Raw genomic sequence first — 16,543 nt, 5'->3', positions numbered from 1 at the left:
CCTGGTGGGAAGAGTTTACGAGAATCTGTCAGTGCAATAGATGTCGCAGATATCTGCTGGTCTTTCATGACTCTTTGTTTCAAATCACTGCTGCCGTTTCCACAACTGTTCGTAAATCTTTCCAAGCAACATCTAGGTCAGCCTCGTTTTCGAAATTGCCTAAATGTAACTTCAGTTGTTCCTGAAGTTTACCTTTGACTTTCTCATCGTTGAGTTCAACTCCGATAGGTCTTCTTAATGTGACTTTTCTGCGTCAAGTGAGACGCAATCAAATGCGTGCTCGTATTAAAGCATGATCAGATTTCATACATGTACGAGCGACAGTCTCCTATCGAGCCTTTCTAACGACGACTGATGGCACCATGGTCTATTTGAGTTCATTGTTGGTTTGGTGCCAAGGGTCACCATACTAGACAATATCTCCCCTTATGCTCAAAATTAGTGCTTGCTAAAAATGAACACCCATCTAAATGTCTGCTTGGTTTAAGCTACCTACTTGGGCATTAAAGTCACCTGCTACGAGTACTATGTCTGAGCGTTTAGCTTTATGAAGTAGTTCAGAGAGCTTCCTGTAAAATTCATCTTTCACTTCATCCGGGTTACAGTTAGTGGGAGCACAGGCAGAAACGACGAAAAGGCAACTACGTGTGTCCCTATCCTTCCGAGTTCTTATGGAGCCTTTTAGTCGAACAGCACATGGGCCATCGAGTCACCGAGTACACGGAGGGTGTGTCGTCAGTTCCCTGTTTTTGCTAGATGAGGTCAATTAAATGACCACACTGGGATCCTGTGTGCGTGTTTCAGAGTCACTATAATTACTTAAAATCCGACTTGGGCTTAATTCTTTCCCACTGTGTATATGCACTCCCGGACTCAATCGAAGTCCAGAATTAATCGCTTAAGAAACGACTTCGATTCAGCTCGTTCATTAATTATCGTAGCTCTGAATAGATTCGAACGCTTATTTTGGCTGTACGAATCCAAAGAATCCCGGACTTAAACAGACTGAAATTATACTGGTAACCGAAGTGCTAGATTCATTGAATTTTTACGTTTCATGGTGCCCCCAAATGCCCTGGTACGGTCGAGAGTGGGGAGAGTCCGCTCTCTCTCTCTCGCAATTCTCTCACATGGCTACGCGTATATAGCCCCTGCCAAGGAAGTCCTACTCATTGCCTTCTCGTGGCGGGGGTGTTGTTTACGAAATTGAGAGGACAAAAAGCGAATGTCCGGCGCTTTAACCGGATTGGTGGACACGGAAAGTCCACCTAGGGGAGTTGGAAAACCCTGATTCCAAACCAATGATGCACATGGGCCCCAGTATCCTGAGGGAACAAATGGCGTATGAATCAATCGTTGGTCACCGGCTACCATGGGACTGCATCTCCTTACGATGCTCCACTGCCTTGTGGATCAGACGTTTAGGTCAAAGGCTCCGGGTGTGGCTCCCTAAGAAAAACACTTGCTTCGGTTTGGGCGCCCGGGCAGTATCACAGGTCTCACACAAATCAAATGAGATTTGTGTGGCGCATATGTATCTGGTTCTCCTTGGACCAATATTTATGTGTTTAAATACGTTTCATGGGGTTTGTATTGTGTTTGTCCTGTTTGGTAGCCCTATATTCTGATGTTTGTCCATTTGTGGTCTTCGGATCAACAATTGTGTTTTCGTGAGAGATTGTTGCTCGGTCACACTTCAAATAAATGAAAAAAATCGGTTGGACACTCGTTAATGGTATACATTCTTGGGTATAGCAACCAATTGAATGTAAATTCTGATTGCGTAAATTATCTTAAATTCAAATAAACCTATCACCTTACTGAACTCTCTACGCTACCACGTCTCTGACGGATCGCGAGTGTGTACAATACTCCTTTTGTATATTTAGGTTACCCTTCTCTGTACGTCAAGCATATCTTGCGTTTCACCGTCCAATTAATTCACCACTGTAAATCGGTTGACGTCAATCGACTCCACCAACCTTGGCACCAAAACATCAAACCGAACTAGGTCCTATGGAAGCTTACAACTGCCCGAAAACTGTTACCGTACATTTGGCGTGTTTACAAAATGCCTTAGAAATATTTTGTAACTTCTTTTGGAATTTCCCAGGACGTGCGGTACATAATTTTTTCCAACTTATTGATGCATATCAGCCTATTCCAACTGTCCGAAAATACAACAATGAGCATAAATCTTACACTTGCTGGTCGCTGTGCCTGGTGACTTTTTTGTGCTCTCTTCTAAGTATCCAGTTAAATTATTATAGTTCTCAGTGATCGTCATTCCAATTTAGTCGATATGGAGTTGATAAATTCCGTCTGGTATGGTAATTATGTAATCTTGTTAGCTGGAGAAAGATCTAGTTTATGCTTCCAATTCACTGCTATCCAATCCACCAGTGGGAGGACACCGCTTATGAATTCTGTAAAAATAACTAGTAGTATTTTTGTACAAGTATCATTATCCTTTTAACTTCCTTGTCATTTTCTAATTTAATTAAACATATTCTTAGTGTCATTAAAACAGTATGTTCTCGTTCTCAGTCATACAGTTCAGCTAAGTTCTAGATCAATATAGCCACGTACTAATACAGTTATATCTGGTATCTAAGTGTCAAGGTGATGGGATTTCAATGGCAGCTATTATCTCGCTAAAAACTATATCAGTTAGACTGGGCTTTTTGTGAATTATACATCAGAAAGCTTTATTCTTGTGAAGTCATTAATGTCTTCAGAACCCATCAGAAATAACTAACAGTAAATAACACAATCATTTCTAAACCAGAAGAAGATTTGGGCAGTGTCGCTCAATTTATTCATTCTATTTTTATCTTGAAATTGACATCGAATAAAATTCCTAAGAGTGTTGGTCGTCATATTCCAGATCATTCAGCTGCAGAGAGATGCTTTAGTAAACTTAGGGTTCAATCTTAGAATACTAATACAGTGCCAAAAAATTAATTGAGGGCAGGGACCTGTAAGTACTGTGCATCCTTTAAACGATCAACAAGAAGGTATACGTATGTGTGCATTTACTAGTGAACTATGTAAAATCAGCGTTGTTTTTTTTATGTCTACTGTTGGGTACATAGCAAATGACATCTCTCTTTATGTAGTAAAAAGCTGGTTTTGGTCCATCTGTAATAATAGCAGTTAGTTAATTCAGTGACGTACACTTGAAGAAGACAAGCGAGTCACTGAGACTCACGAACAGCAGAACAGGTGGATAGAGAACTTTGAAGATCTGAAGAGAACACTCCACTAGACCAACCAGACATCGAAGCAGCACCTATAGACCTTCCTTCAGTAGAAGCTCAACTTCTTGGTTGACATTCTAGATTCCGTAAGGATCGCATAAACGCAGACCAAATCGTGACACTACCGATCATTGTTGAACAATCATTTGGATGGAATTTGTCACTACAAATCATCTTCGTTGACCGTGCGAAAGCGTTTGACAGACTAGATAGGAGAACCTTACAGAAACTCGACACTATGGTGTATCTGAAAAGATCTTCAACATCATACGGATTTCATATCAATGACTACACTGAAAAGTGGTGCATGAAGAGAGCAACTGACAGATACATGCCAAGTGGAGATCAGTGTCAGACAAAGCTTCTTACTCTATCCCTCTCTCTTCTGATAGTCGACTGGATTATGAAGACCTACACACCTCAGGGGAAGCACAGAATATAAAGGACAGCATGGATACAGCTAGAAGATCTGGACTTCTCAGATGACCTAGCTCTCCTATCCCATACACATCAACAAATCCAGGTGAAGACAGCCAGTATAGCGGCAGTAGGTCTCAATATATATAAGGGAAAATGTGTGATCCTATAATACAATACAATGAGCACCAGGGAACTCAAACTTGATGGAGAAGCTCAGGAAGAGGTGGAAAGTTTTACGTACATGGACAGCATCGTCGATAAACAAAGAGAATCTAATAAAGATGTAAAGGCATAAATTGCTAAAGCAAAGGAAACATTCCTACAGTCGAAGAACATATGGAACTCCAAACAACTGTCAGACAACATGAATGTCAGAATCTACAGTGAGAACGTCAAGACATTTCTATTGTACGGATCTGAAACTCAGAAAACGACCACGACCATCATCACAGTAAACAAGTACTTATAAAGAATTGTCTGCGTGAGACACTCAATATCTGTTGGTTGGATACCATCAGCAATAACTCACTATGGGAGAGAAAAAGCAACTTCCAGTTGAAGAAGAAATCAATAAAGGATGCTGGAGGTGGATAGAATATACATTGACGAAATAATCAAACTGCATCATGAGCAAGCCCTGACCTGTAATTCCAAAGGGAAAGGGAGACGTGGCAGACCAAAGAATAAATTTCCACAGGGATTGGAGTCAGACACCAAAGGAATGAGTAGCACTTGAAAACATCTGGGAGGGATATCCTATGACAGAGTTGATTGGAGAATCCTGGTCGGAGGCATATGTGACCTTTCTATAGGCTTTTGAACTTCAGTTAGTAGTCATTACTTATCGATTTTTCACTCACGAGCTTTTCATTTGACTCATTAGTTTGGTTAATGCAAACAGGACTTTGAATCTACCTTGATAATATTAATTGATTTTAGTGTACTGTAATTTACATTCGTTTTCCTTATTCTAATAATGCTTTCTGTACTTAGTATAGTTACCGATTTTTAAAACTGGACTAATTCTTTCTGATTTAAGAGTATTTTTAACAGCAACCGAGGGATTAGTGATTAGTTGTGGAATCCCTGAAAAGTAGTGAGTAAATAATAAAAATTTGCTATGACCGTAACATTAAACGGAAAGTTGAAGTATTTATATCTATCAGGTTTAGTTACTTGTAAGTAGTATAAATTATTCAGATATCTTTTGTGGGTAAATTTTTTTTGTTACTACTTTCCATCCACTCAGCCAAAAGTGGTTTAGAAATGAGTTATTTTGAAGTAGATTCAGCATTGATAGTCACCGTTTTACCAAACAACATAGTTCATGAGATCAGGGACACAAAACAACTTCATTCAATTGAGCTTTTTACCTTAAGCTCTAAATTTGTTTTCGCTGAAACAATGTTTATAAACCATCCAAAAGTTTATCAAGAACTTCTGTTTTATTGCCAATTATTGCTACGAACTTGAAGAGTTATTCGGAATTGAAATCTTTGAGAAAACTAAATGTTAATAATAGAATCTGTCTGTTGTTCAAATACACATCAATTGATCAGGGCATGCCGATAGACAAATCCACTTAAATCTTTGATTATTATGTTACCCGAAATCTTTCATTCCATTTATTGAATGCTGTACTGTCATAAGAATCGGAAGGGATAGTGAAAAACCATAATTTTTAGCCTGTATTTGAGTACAATTAGACCAACATACAACAATATGCAAAATAAAGTATCGCCTTATGTCCATCTCCTGATTATTTTTGAGTTATCTTTCTCCCCTAATTTATAATCTGGCTTATTTAAATATCATTACATTTTTTTCTAGATTGTTGCTTTTCTTCATTCGATCGATGGACATGAGGTTTATAATTATTTTAACAGTATGTGTCGTTTCCTTAGGTTAAGAGATACTACCACTCAGTTAATGGTTTAATGAAATAAATTCGTTTTATCGTAAGTCTATAGATCAAATAGGTTATTCGTATAAGTCGGAGGTTTCACAACTTGGGATTGATTGATATATGTTCAGTTATACTAAATAACTAAACTGTCGATATTAATGTTTACTAAATTTACTGGATCAACACACGTATTTGTACAAATGTCTTCCACTGGCCCATTTGGATGTAAAATAATGTAAACAATTTGGACCAACCTAAAGCTGGTTGTAATCCTCCGTTAAACAGTAAATAGTTGGATATCTTGATACCGATTTATAAGCTAAATAAGTTCACTTCAGAATAATTTTAGTTTTTTTCTCAAAACCATTTTCCACTTTTCATAACTCAATGGGTGCTTTTCATGTAACTGCAAATTTAAGTATTTTTCTGTGTCTGGTTTTAACAAGTGTTTTAATGTATTAACAAGACGAATTGTTAGTTATGATTACTTTGATTATTCCAAAATACTATAGTAAAATGAAGGCTAAAAGAACTTTGAAGACACTGGAAAAACCAAATCAACAAAGAACGATTTAGTCATTATTAGACCGCGAAAACGTCTCCCAAGTAAACAAAATGCCAAATTTCTAATTGAATATAAGCTTCGTGTCAAATTGAAGAGATCTGTTGATATCCATTACTATGAATACTGTGTATACTAACGAACTCTAATACCTAATGTACTGTGATGTATCAACGACTTAGTAATAAGACATCAGGTTAATAAGAGCGATTGGAACTAGGGATAAAAACTTACTAAAAGTATCTTCGTTTGGTAGATATGACTTGTATACCACTACGTGAATAAATATCTCATTTGTAACATACCCAATGAATATAATCAATGTATGATACCTGAGTTATCTGCTTTTAGCTCAGAATCTTATGTCAGTCTCGTACTACTGAAAGCGACTTCTTTGTTTATTAGCAAATCAGAAGGTTGCGGGTGTTCTGCTGTCCTGTAATGGTATGTCAGCATACCATCAATCATTTATGAATTCACAAGGTGAAAAGCACTAGTCGATTTGATTGTAATTTGCGAATTCTCTACTAGTGGCTAACTTACAAATAAAATAGTAAAACAAATATAGAGGGTAATATGTAAACTAAAGGTGGATTGGTGGTTGTGAGTTATTTACGATTAGAGGTGTAAATATTTTAAGCCTGATAAATGAAAAGTATTTCAAATTACATAGACATAGGTATACTATAGTTTGTTTCTACCGCGAACCATCAGATTTCGTTACTTTACCTCGTTAAAAATTCTTCTTTTTGTGTGTGTTAGCAGTTGACTATTTTGCTAGCTTAGTTTTAAAGTTGTGTCTTGATACAAAGATATAGGAAAGTAGATTACTTAGTTCATCAAATAAGATATTAGTCCCATTATTTATTGCTGACTTTCTATCCACCCTGTTTTTCATTTTGAAGATCTACTTGTTTGAAACTATGTAACTATGAATTCTTGAAAACATAACGTTACATGACCTTGGAAGGATTAGAAATAATTCCTATTTGCGTGTTTATGTATACGATGTATGGATACGTACACAAAGTTCATCCCCATATCACTTACTCGTTTTACACTCATAATAGTATGTCTAACTGACGAAAAGTGGACGTGGTTGTCCGAATCTCGGTTCAATTACAAGGGAAAGAGATATACCAGTTGTCTATTCAAATTCTCATATTAAATTATTCCCCTGGTCAATCGAACTTTCTTGGTCTGAATTATAAAATATTAAAAACTCTTATGCTGTGAGATAAATCAATTTATCTGTGCAAAAAATATTGTTTTCAATTAAGTCTTCATCAGGCTTTACTCTAGTATACAGTAGTATTTGTATGGATATATGAAAAGTATTATACTAATCAATCAATATTTTTATTTGGTATGTTGAGTTAGGTAGTCTATCTGATTGTTATCCTTGATTCATAAAGTGACTTTATTGGTTTAATATTTTTCATCTGCTCATATTACTATGTATTAGAGTTAAGCCTGATGAGGATCTGACTGAAGTATTAGCTTTCTGTTTTTAGGTGATGACGGTGGCATTTATTGTATTTTTTAAATTGCTTTCTACCATTTAAAATGTAGTCATTGGAACCAAAGGAGTAATCCTGATGAAATGTAGACAATTCTTAAAGAAAAGTCACATCAATTGCTTTGTATCACATAGATTTAACACTGTAAAGCAAATAAGCTATGATCCAGAATTCGTGGTGAAACATTTACTTCAACTACCATTTCATTTTCTTGAAGTGAAATAAAAAATCAAACTGATTTATACTGATTACTTTTGATAGGATTCGGTCTACAAGCTGATAGTTGTAGTGTAAACTCTTACTAAACCCATTTGTATCTTCAAATCTAACTAATTGCCAAAAACCCTGTAAGCATATGAACAACATAGAACAGTTTTAGTTTTATAAGAGGAAATATGCAACAAAATCATTGGTCATTCATCATCACGAATATAAATGAAATTTAACACAGACACAATATCAATATCTTCTGGCAGAACGTCCCTGATAGACCTAATTAAAAGTGCGATTAAAGCATGATATTCCGTTAAAACTCTTCAATCAATTCTCATAAGAAGCTGATGGTATAAAACAGTAAGTCAGATTGAAAAAAGTAAGACGGAACACGGCTCTTAAGAATTAACATAACTAAACTTTTATTAAAGCACATTAGTCACCAGTGAATTCTACTTGAATTTGTGACATAGATTCTATTAGTAATAACACTGATAAACAATATTATAGGTCGAACGACTTCAGATAAATAGCAAGTTGCGTAATGACCAAACAAATCATATAATGTATAATGATACATAATGAGAGCTACAATAACGCTCACACTTATTGTGAACTCTCTAAGCACTCTTGATCTTTTTTCTAGGCATAAATAGTTGAGAAAGCGTTAGGAAACATAGACTGACGCAATCAGATAGGATAACATAACACAATGGTTTTCAGGATATTTATGTACCCTTCAAAACATTAAGTGAAAATTGTGTCTTACATGCTGAAGATACTGAAATAAGAGAACACAAATTAATTAGTTTTATTAAATGACCTTCTATTGTACTGAGGTAGATACCTGTCTCTATCCACAATAGGACGAAACGGCCGTCTAGAGCTTCCAGGTTTTCCATGGTGGTCTAGCTTCAATTGAATCATGATCTTAACTATATAAAATTACTAAAATCTTCACAAAAACCCCTTGTGATAAAAATTAACCAGTTATATGCTCATATTTTCAAATATCTTCAAAATGAGATGGATTAACGTGAGCTGATTAGCAAAATGTACTTTAAATCTTTGATTAATTATTAAACTGTAGATTATTAAAGTCTATATGTAAGCCTTTGACATAGTTCTTTTTTTCAAAAATATATTCTTCTCTTTATTGTGTACTAACTAATTTGACTGAAGATAGGTCGATTTTTTTCTACTCGAACTCCACATAAGTCTATTTTTCAGAGAAAACTGTTTGAATAGAAATAAATCTGTTACGTATCTTCAATTTGAATTGTTTTGAACATTGTTTTAAAGATGAAATTTAGTATGCAAAATTCAACGTCTGCAATTGGAATAATTTATTCCCTAACTAAGTCTTTAGTCATCCATAGAGAATTTAGATGGCAATGTAATACTTTATCTGTAAGCTATTCATATAAGTTTTCATCTAGCAACCTATAAAATTCATGGGAATTAGTCCAACAATTTCGTAAAATCTAAGAACGTGTCTACGCAAATGAGTTTAGTTATCCAAAATAACTGAAGATTCAAACAATACTTATTGATAAACAAAATCTGAACTTTGTTCATTATTTACAGGATAACTGAATGCATGAAGGTTAGAATAATCCAGGTTAGAATAATCATTCTTCTTGAAATATTTTTAGCAACAATCTATTTCGAAATCCTCCCACACTAATTGGCATTTTACATGTACATATTTAATAAATCTAGCGCTCAACAAGAATTGTCTGTGATTGTAATATGCTATGGAAGTCCCATATACTAAACTTGTCTCTAATAAAACCTACACCATATGGGTCCGTTTTCATAGTAAAGTTGTGCTTAAATTACCACATGAACACCCATTTTTTATGAAACATACTTCTAGAATACATCTTCTTGTATAAGATTAAAACCATCACTAGTGATTATTAGTTGTAACCATAACAGGACAATAGCTACCAGACGTCTGGTTAATTGAGACAGGTTCTGATTATGCTATTCACTATCTTTCATTAACACAAACACACCCAAACGAAAGACAGTTCATTTAAAGTATTTCCATTGTACTAGTGTATTAAAACTGGTTTATCAAAATGCCAAAAACTCACGGATAAATAATAAAATTCACTCAGCGAAAACTGAAAATGTCCATTACAGTGAAGCTTCATATGCCTAGGTGTTTCACAATATTTATTTGCTCTTGAACACATTGTTTTATTTTTCTTTCTTCATCAGGAGTTAACTGTTGTGGTATTATATGACTTATTCCTTTAGAGTTGATCAAAGAAGGGAAACTTAGAAAAGCGTCTTCTTGAATCCCATTCACATCTCTAACACATACTGAGATAGGATAAATGGTATGAAGATTGTATATTATAGCATCACATATGGCGCAGCAAGCAAGTCCAATCGACCATGAATTACAGCCTTTTAATCGATTAAGTTCTTCTGTACTTTTGATTGCTGATTCATAAATCAATTTGTAATTTTCAGGATCACTTGAGCTTCCAATCTGTGGATTTTTTGTGACTAGACGTGCACCAGCAATATTCACGGTACTCCATAAAGGTATGCTATTTTCCCCAAGTTCTCCAATTATATAACCATGAACTGATGAGGCATCCACACTAAATTTCTGACCAAGAAGATAACAGAATCTTGCTGAGTCCAAAATTGTCCCAGTACCAAAAACTCGATGTTTCGGAAAACCACTAAGTTTGGCGGCTACATGTGTCATTATATCAACTGGATTTGTGACAATCAACAAAACACATTGAGGGCTATGGTAAACAAGCTTGGGGATTATTTCCTGATAAAGTTTGACATTTTTTACTAGTTTTTGTTCAGGCTTTTCGTTTTTATTAGTCACACATGCTGTAACTACGACGATATCTGAATTTGTCGTCAATTCAAAGTCTGAACCACCAGTAATTTTACAATATCCGGAGAACAGCTGACCTTGCATCAAATCCATGACTTCACCCCTTACTTTACTTTCATTGATATCAATCAGAGCAATCTCACCAGTTATATCCAGTAGAGAAAATGCAATCGATGTTCCAACGGCTCCACAACCAACAACTGATATTTTGCTGAGATTCTTATACTCAATCTCATTAGAAGCAGCAGGCAAAAATACCGAGGTCATGGTGAGACCAGGAATAAAAGCAGACTGGAAGCAGTTTCGGAAGAATATTTGCTATACACACGTACACCTCGTAAGCTATTTTTGCCATGAAAAGAATCAACTGCTTAAATAATGTCTCGATTTAGGTTAAAATGACAGAATTGGCCAATAACTGATTATAATTGATTTTCAGCATCTAGGTCGTTCGTCGAATGCAGAACATACATAACATATCAGATACATATGTCTTATTTCATTTCTGTTATTACTGACAAAACTAGCTAAAAGATAGACAGACAGACAAAACGTACTTTATTCGCGAATATTAAAGATATGTGACAACAAAATGCAATTGGTACAACAATATGACTAAAGTGCAAACTCTGACACTTAGAAATAAAAAAGTGAATGTTCTCGTGGATCTGCATTATGAGTAACAGTGGTATCATAAAAATGATCCAGTAAACACATTGTTTGTCCACTATTAAAAGTTTCATATCAGTTCATATCAGCTTGATTGTTTGTCATAACTGTGATTATCACGAGAGTAAAAAAGACAAACAGAACTAATTTTAGCAAGCTGTTGATATATAAATGGATGTTACGAGACAACACAAAAAATTTACATGGTTATTGTGTTACACCCGACTAATATACATATTTAAGTGATTACGTCAAAACCATAAAATACTAAATGTTACATATTATGTAGAGTTCAGGAGATAAATATCTTTATGATCATGACTGAGTACCCAGACAATAGAATATAAAATGTATCTAAATAACTGTGCAGCTTCAATCCTTTCTGTATAAGGTCTGTAAGGAATTGTTTGGAGAATACATAATCTTCAAAGATAGGCAACAATGATAGATTACTGATATTTTTCCATAAATGGATTTAGAGTCTCTCGAGTTTGGTGCGAAAGTAAAGAAGAAAATACGTGTATGTTGTATTTCACGACCAGGATGGATTGGTATTGGAGTTTGATTGATCTTTAAATGTCAATCAAGACCGAGGTCGACTGCACACGCTTAGAGTTACATGTGGAGAAATTCGGACACTTCATTTCTACCTGAAGTTTGTGCTGATGATGTTATTCAGGTGAACAGTGAAAGCTCTACGACCAAATCATCCAGCTCAGAGAGCAAAAGTAGATTTCAAATGAACAACACATGTCCATCTCCAGTACAAACCTGCTAAATACAATTATAGGCTTCGTATTACCACATTATATATATATATATATATATATATATATATATATATATATAATGGAGTTTGACCAACAATGGGCAGAAACAGTGTTACATAGGCCTGGAGTAAATTGACCATTAAACTTTAGTTTTTGTGGTTTTCGTAAGCCAGTTATTTCCATCAGTTGCTGAGGGAGATATGACCACTAAACCAATGTACACCCAACTTATAATATTGGGGGATGTAGTAATAATATACCAGTCATACATACCTGCAATCATTCAGACATAAGATATTTTAGATCAAGAGAAAACAAATATCTGGAAATACTGATGAGGTATTATTATAGGTTTTCAAGTTGAACAGAAAATGGTCCAAAGAGAACCTATTTTGTATACGTGTTAACAAAAATAACTATCTATGCTAAAGTCACAACAAAACGCATTATCGATGACAACCTTGGAATGTATATACTTCAGATCAGCCAGTTTTAATGTCTATCCTTCTGGGACTTCATAATGGCGCTTATAAACTCACACCCATAGTTAAGAATCTTGTTTTTACAATAAATAACAAACGGGATCGGTCATATATTTACTGATAATAAATTCTCGATTTACAATTATTGAACGAAAGTATTTCCTTGATATTTTATCAAAACATTACTAAGTTATGTAACTAGGGGGAAATGAATAATTGTTTCATCGTGGAGGTATTCAATTTTTTAATAAGATATACCGACAAATGAATAAAAATTGTTTTTAAAAAGGGCTTTTTGAGAGTTAAACATTTCGTCCTCCGCACTTCCGCCGCATAAGATTGATTTCTTTCTAGAATTAAACAGGACATAAACTCTTAAGTACAATGGGACGATGGAAAAGTTCCTACGCTCACGGTCCTCAAAATGTTTATGAGAACCGCTTTTCGAATTGTAGACTAAATGGTGATTACGAAATAGACGTTGCTGCTTGTCATGATTAAGTAGTATGATGAAAAAATGGAAATATTCTTTTGATCTTTCAAACATTCTTTTTCCAGTTTATTGTTAACAGTTACAAAATATCATCTCGTGATTTGTTTGTATTTGGAAGAATCCTCAAATTACAAGAACATATAATTTTTCTTTTTTTATATCTCTTTCCGGTCAATATTTACTGTTATGACTTTTGCCCTGTTAGTTATCTTGTGACAAAATCGTCAATCCGAATACTGACTTATATGACCTTATTCTTGCGCTAAACTAATGGCACGTCAGAACAACACTAGCAGCCTTGTTTCAACTCTAAATCCTTACTGATACTTCTCGCCTAACCATGCCCGTTGAGTCCAGAGAGCAATCTCAGTTTCCATTGTATGAATAATGTATTTCAGACATACGTAGTTTATATACAAGCGAACCAGACCGAACATGCCATGAAATAAAAAATAACGAATATACAGGATGAAGCCAAAAAGTGGCTGTGAGTGAGAGGTTATAACTAATAGATTGGGAATAACTTACTAATAGTAAATCATATAATAATAGCCAATAGGTCAATTGAAAGCTTATGATAAAAGATATATATATTCTAACAGCTTATAAACAGTTCTCGGAAGTTACTCATAATTTGATTTTCTTCGGATATAACACTTCCATTTTTTGAAGTATTAGGGATAACAAAGATCATAAGCATTTATTCTTATTCGATTAAGATTTCGTTGGATGCTCTGCGACTGCCTTGGCGGTGTTGTACACTTTCTCTTGTTACGTGAGTTATTTTTAGTTGCATAACGCGATTCACTTAATATGTTTTGCAGTGTATCCGGCTTTAAATCACTTCCAGCCTTCCACTCTTGTCTGGTCAGTCGTAGTTGGTTTGGATGTCGCACACATATCTTTTCTCCGACTTTTGTTTCATAAATGACTTTTCCTTTTCTGTCGATTATTGTTCCAATCTTCTAGGTTAGCTTTACTCCGTGGAAATCTCTTGATATTAATGCTTGTCCCACACTGAACTCTCTGGGCAGTGTACCATGTCGCATGTTGCATACTGATCTGAAACGCCTTACAATATCAAAATATCCTAATACTTCTTATCCACTGTTGTCAAAAGATTTTAAATAAGAGGACCAAAACACGCATAGAGAAATCCTGTTTTTTAAACACAGACAATAAACTAGAAAATGAAAATTAACTAAGAAGTTGTTGATTGTGAAAGTTGCGAAAGTTCTGATGTAGTGAACTGTGAATGATTTATAGCAAGAATGAATTATGAATCTGAATTTGTTGCATTGTTTACAGTTCGGTTTGTTATTTGTAGTAAGCCAATTGAAAGAAACCTCATTCGGTTGAACAACGATAATTTATTCACGAAGCTGATCGAAATCGAACATAGAACAGGTTCTTCCATGCATCAATATCATTGTTTCCAAATTATGTATAGAATGTAGAATTCTTTATCTTATACTTTTGTTTAGTATTAAAGTTATAGTTATATCAATGCTGATGATTGATGAATTCGTATGAATTGAATTATGAATTGCGGAACTATTATCCGTATTGTTCTAGAAAAGACATATGAATAAAGTGTACGTTTGTTATCTCTAGTTAACTGACTAATATGTTTAGTTACAAATTTGTGTAATGGAGTATAAAAATTACAAATAATAGACTAACATCTATTTTCTTACGGAGTATATACTACTAAATTTATTGACTATCAACATTTATCTACAAGAATTTATTGTTCTCTAACACAAATAATTTTTTATATAGTTGAAATGATGAGTCAATTGAAGCTAGACCACCATGGAAAACCTGGAAGCACTGGACGGCCGTTTCGTCCTATTGTGGGACTCCTCAGCAGTGCGCATCCACACATGTTATTTATACAATCAGATATATTACTTTTATTAGTAAGACATCATATGCTCACTAGTGACTGGCTCCATGAGGTATTTCCTGGAGTTCTAGTGAGAAGCAGTGACCAGTGTAGTTCAACCACGTCTGTTGGGAGATATCAACTCACTGAAGACACTGGTGAATGGTTGCTCAACTTCGTGGATTGGTTGAAGTTAGATATGAACACCGTTGGATACCTGCCGGCTCAGTGGTCTATCGGTTAAGTGCTCTGGCGCGAGACTGATAGGTCCTGGGTTCGGATCTCGCGAGGCGGGATCGTGGACGCGCACTGTTGAAGAGTCCCACAATACGACGGAACAGCCGTCCAGTGTTTCCAGGTTTTCCATGGTGGTGTAGCTTCAATTGACTCATGATTTCAACTATATAAAAAATTACTAAAATCTCCACAAAAACCCCCTTCTGATAAATAGTAATTGTTCGTTTCAGTTCTCTACTAACAATTAATGAAAGTAAATTCAATACTTATTATTGTAGACATAAGAAATCGAAAAATTGGGATATATGTGTACTGATTTATTATTTATTATTGCCTCAATGATTTATTCAGTTACTTTTAAAAAAATTTCACATATATAATGAAATTCCAGTAATGGTATATGATGATATTTGATAAATAACTTATTCCCCTGTTATAGTGTCCCAATTCTGTCTGCCAACATTACTGAGTTTCCCACTACTTATCTCCCACCTTAAGTACTGAATTCATCATTTGTCAGTTAGGTTAATTTTGATTTCTTTCTGAATGACTTTTATAATCTTAATTCGTATTGTCTTTTTCGAACTCTACAAAAATGTTCAGTATTTTTCTTAATGGTATTGATACAGTATCCAATCTTTGACTGTTATATACTTTGTTAAGTAAATCCAGTTAAGTACAAATAATACAACAATTTCGATCAGAGGCCGATCAGTTTTCATTCAACCAACAAATTCATATTTTTAAATTCACAGAGTATTACGAAGTTTAAACTTAATACAATGCACTGAAAAGGATTGTGACATGGATTATTGTGTATGTTTTTTCTCATAACAGTTAATTTCGTAATTTTCCGATCGCTTGTCTTGATTATGAGTGAAATCTTTACCAATAGCTACGAGTCTACAGATAAAAATTACTGTGCTGAAGTATTAACATTCTAATTAAACTAAACTGTGACTTTTTACATCATTTATCTATTTCCTTAATCCTTTGCTGATGTACTGTGGTTTACATATACAAAGGGTATCTGTACTATATACACGTTTCAAAGGAGTTTAACATTTATACGTAGTTTGTAAAACCTTTTAATAGTGGACAAACAATGTGTTTACTGGGTCATTTTTCTGGTACCACTGTTACTCAGAATGCAGATCGAAGAGAACATTGACTTTATTATTTCTAAATGTCATAGTTTGCAATTTAGTCATATTGTTGTATCAATTGCATTTCGTTATGATCAAATAA

General features: G+C 34.7%; 1 protein-coding gene across 1 annotated transcript; it reads right to left on the bottom strand.

The window, feature by feature from the left end:
• Positions 1-9,933: 9,933 nt before the first annotated feature.
• Positions 9,934-11,065, bottom strand: Smp_033040 (putative l-lactate dehydrogenase). The gene has a single exon (XM_018788712.1). The coding sequence runs from the start codon at positions 11,021-11,023 to the stop codon at positions 10,040-10,042; it is 984 nt and encodes a 327-aa protein (XP_018654227.1). The 5' UTR covers positions 11,024-11,065; the 3' UTR covers positions 9,934-10,039.
• Positions 11,066-16,543: the final 5,478 nt, after the last annotated feature.

The sequence above is a fragment of the Schistosoma mansoni genome, chromosome W (assembly GCF_000237925.1).
Source record: "Schistosoma mansoni strain Puerto Rico chromosome W, complete genome".
Lineage (NCBI taxonomy): Eukaryota > Metazoa > Platyhelminthes > Trematoda > Strigeidida > Schistosomatidae > Schistosoma > Schistosoma mansoni.
The sequence above is the reverse complement of the archived record's forward strand: the minus strand, read 5'-3'. Positions and strand labels throughout refer to the sequence as shown.

Bases quoted from the DNA above. Each gene is read 5' to 3' on its own strand.
- Smp_033040 (XM_018788712.1), bottom strand. From the start codon at position 11,023: ATGACCTCGGTATTTTTGCCTGCTGCTTCTAATGAGATTGAGTATAAG.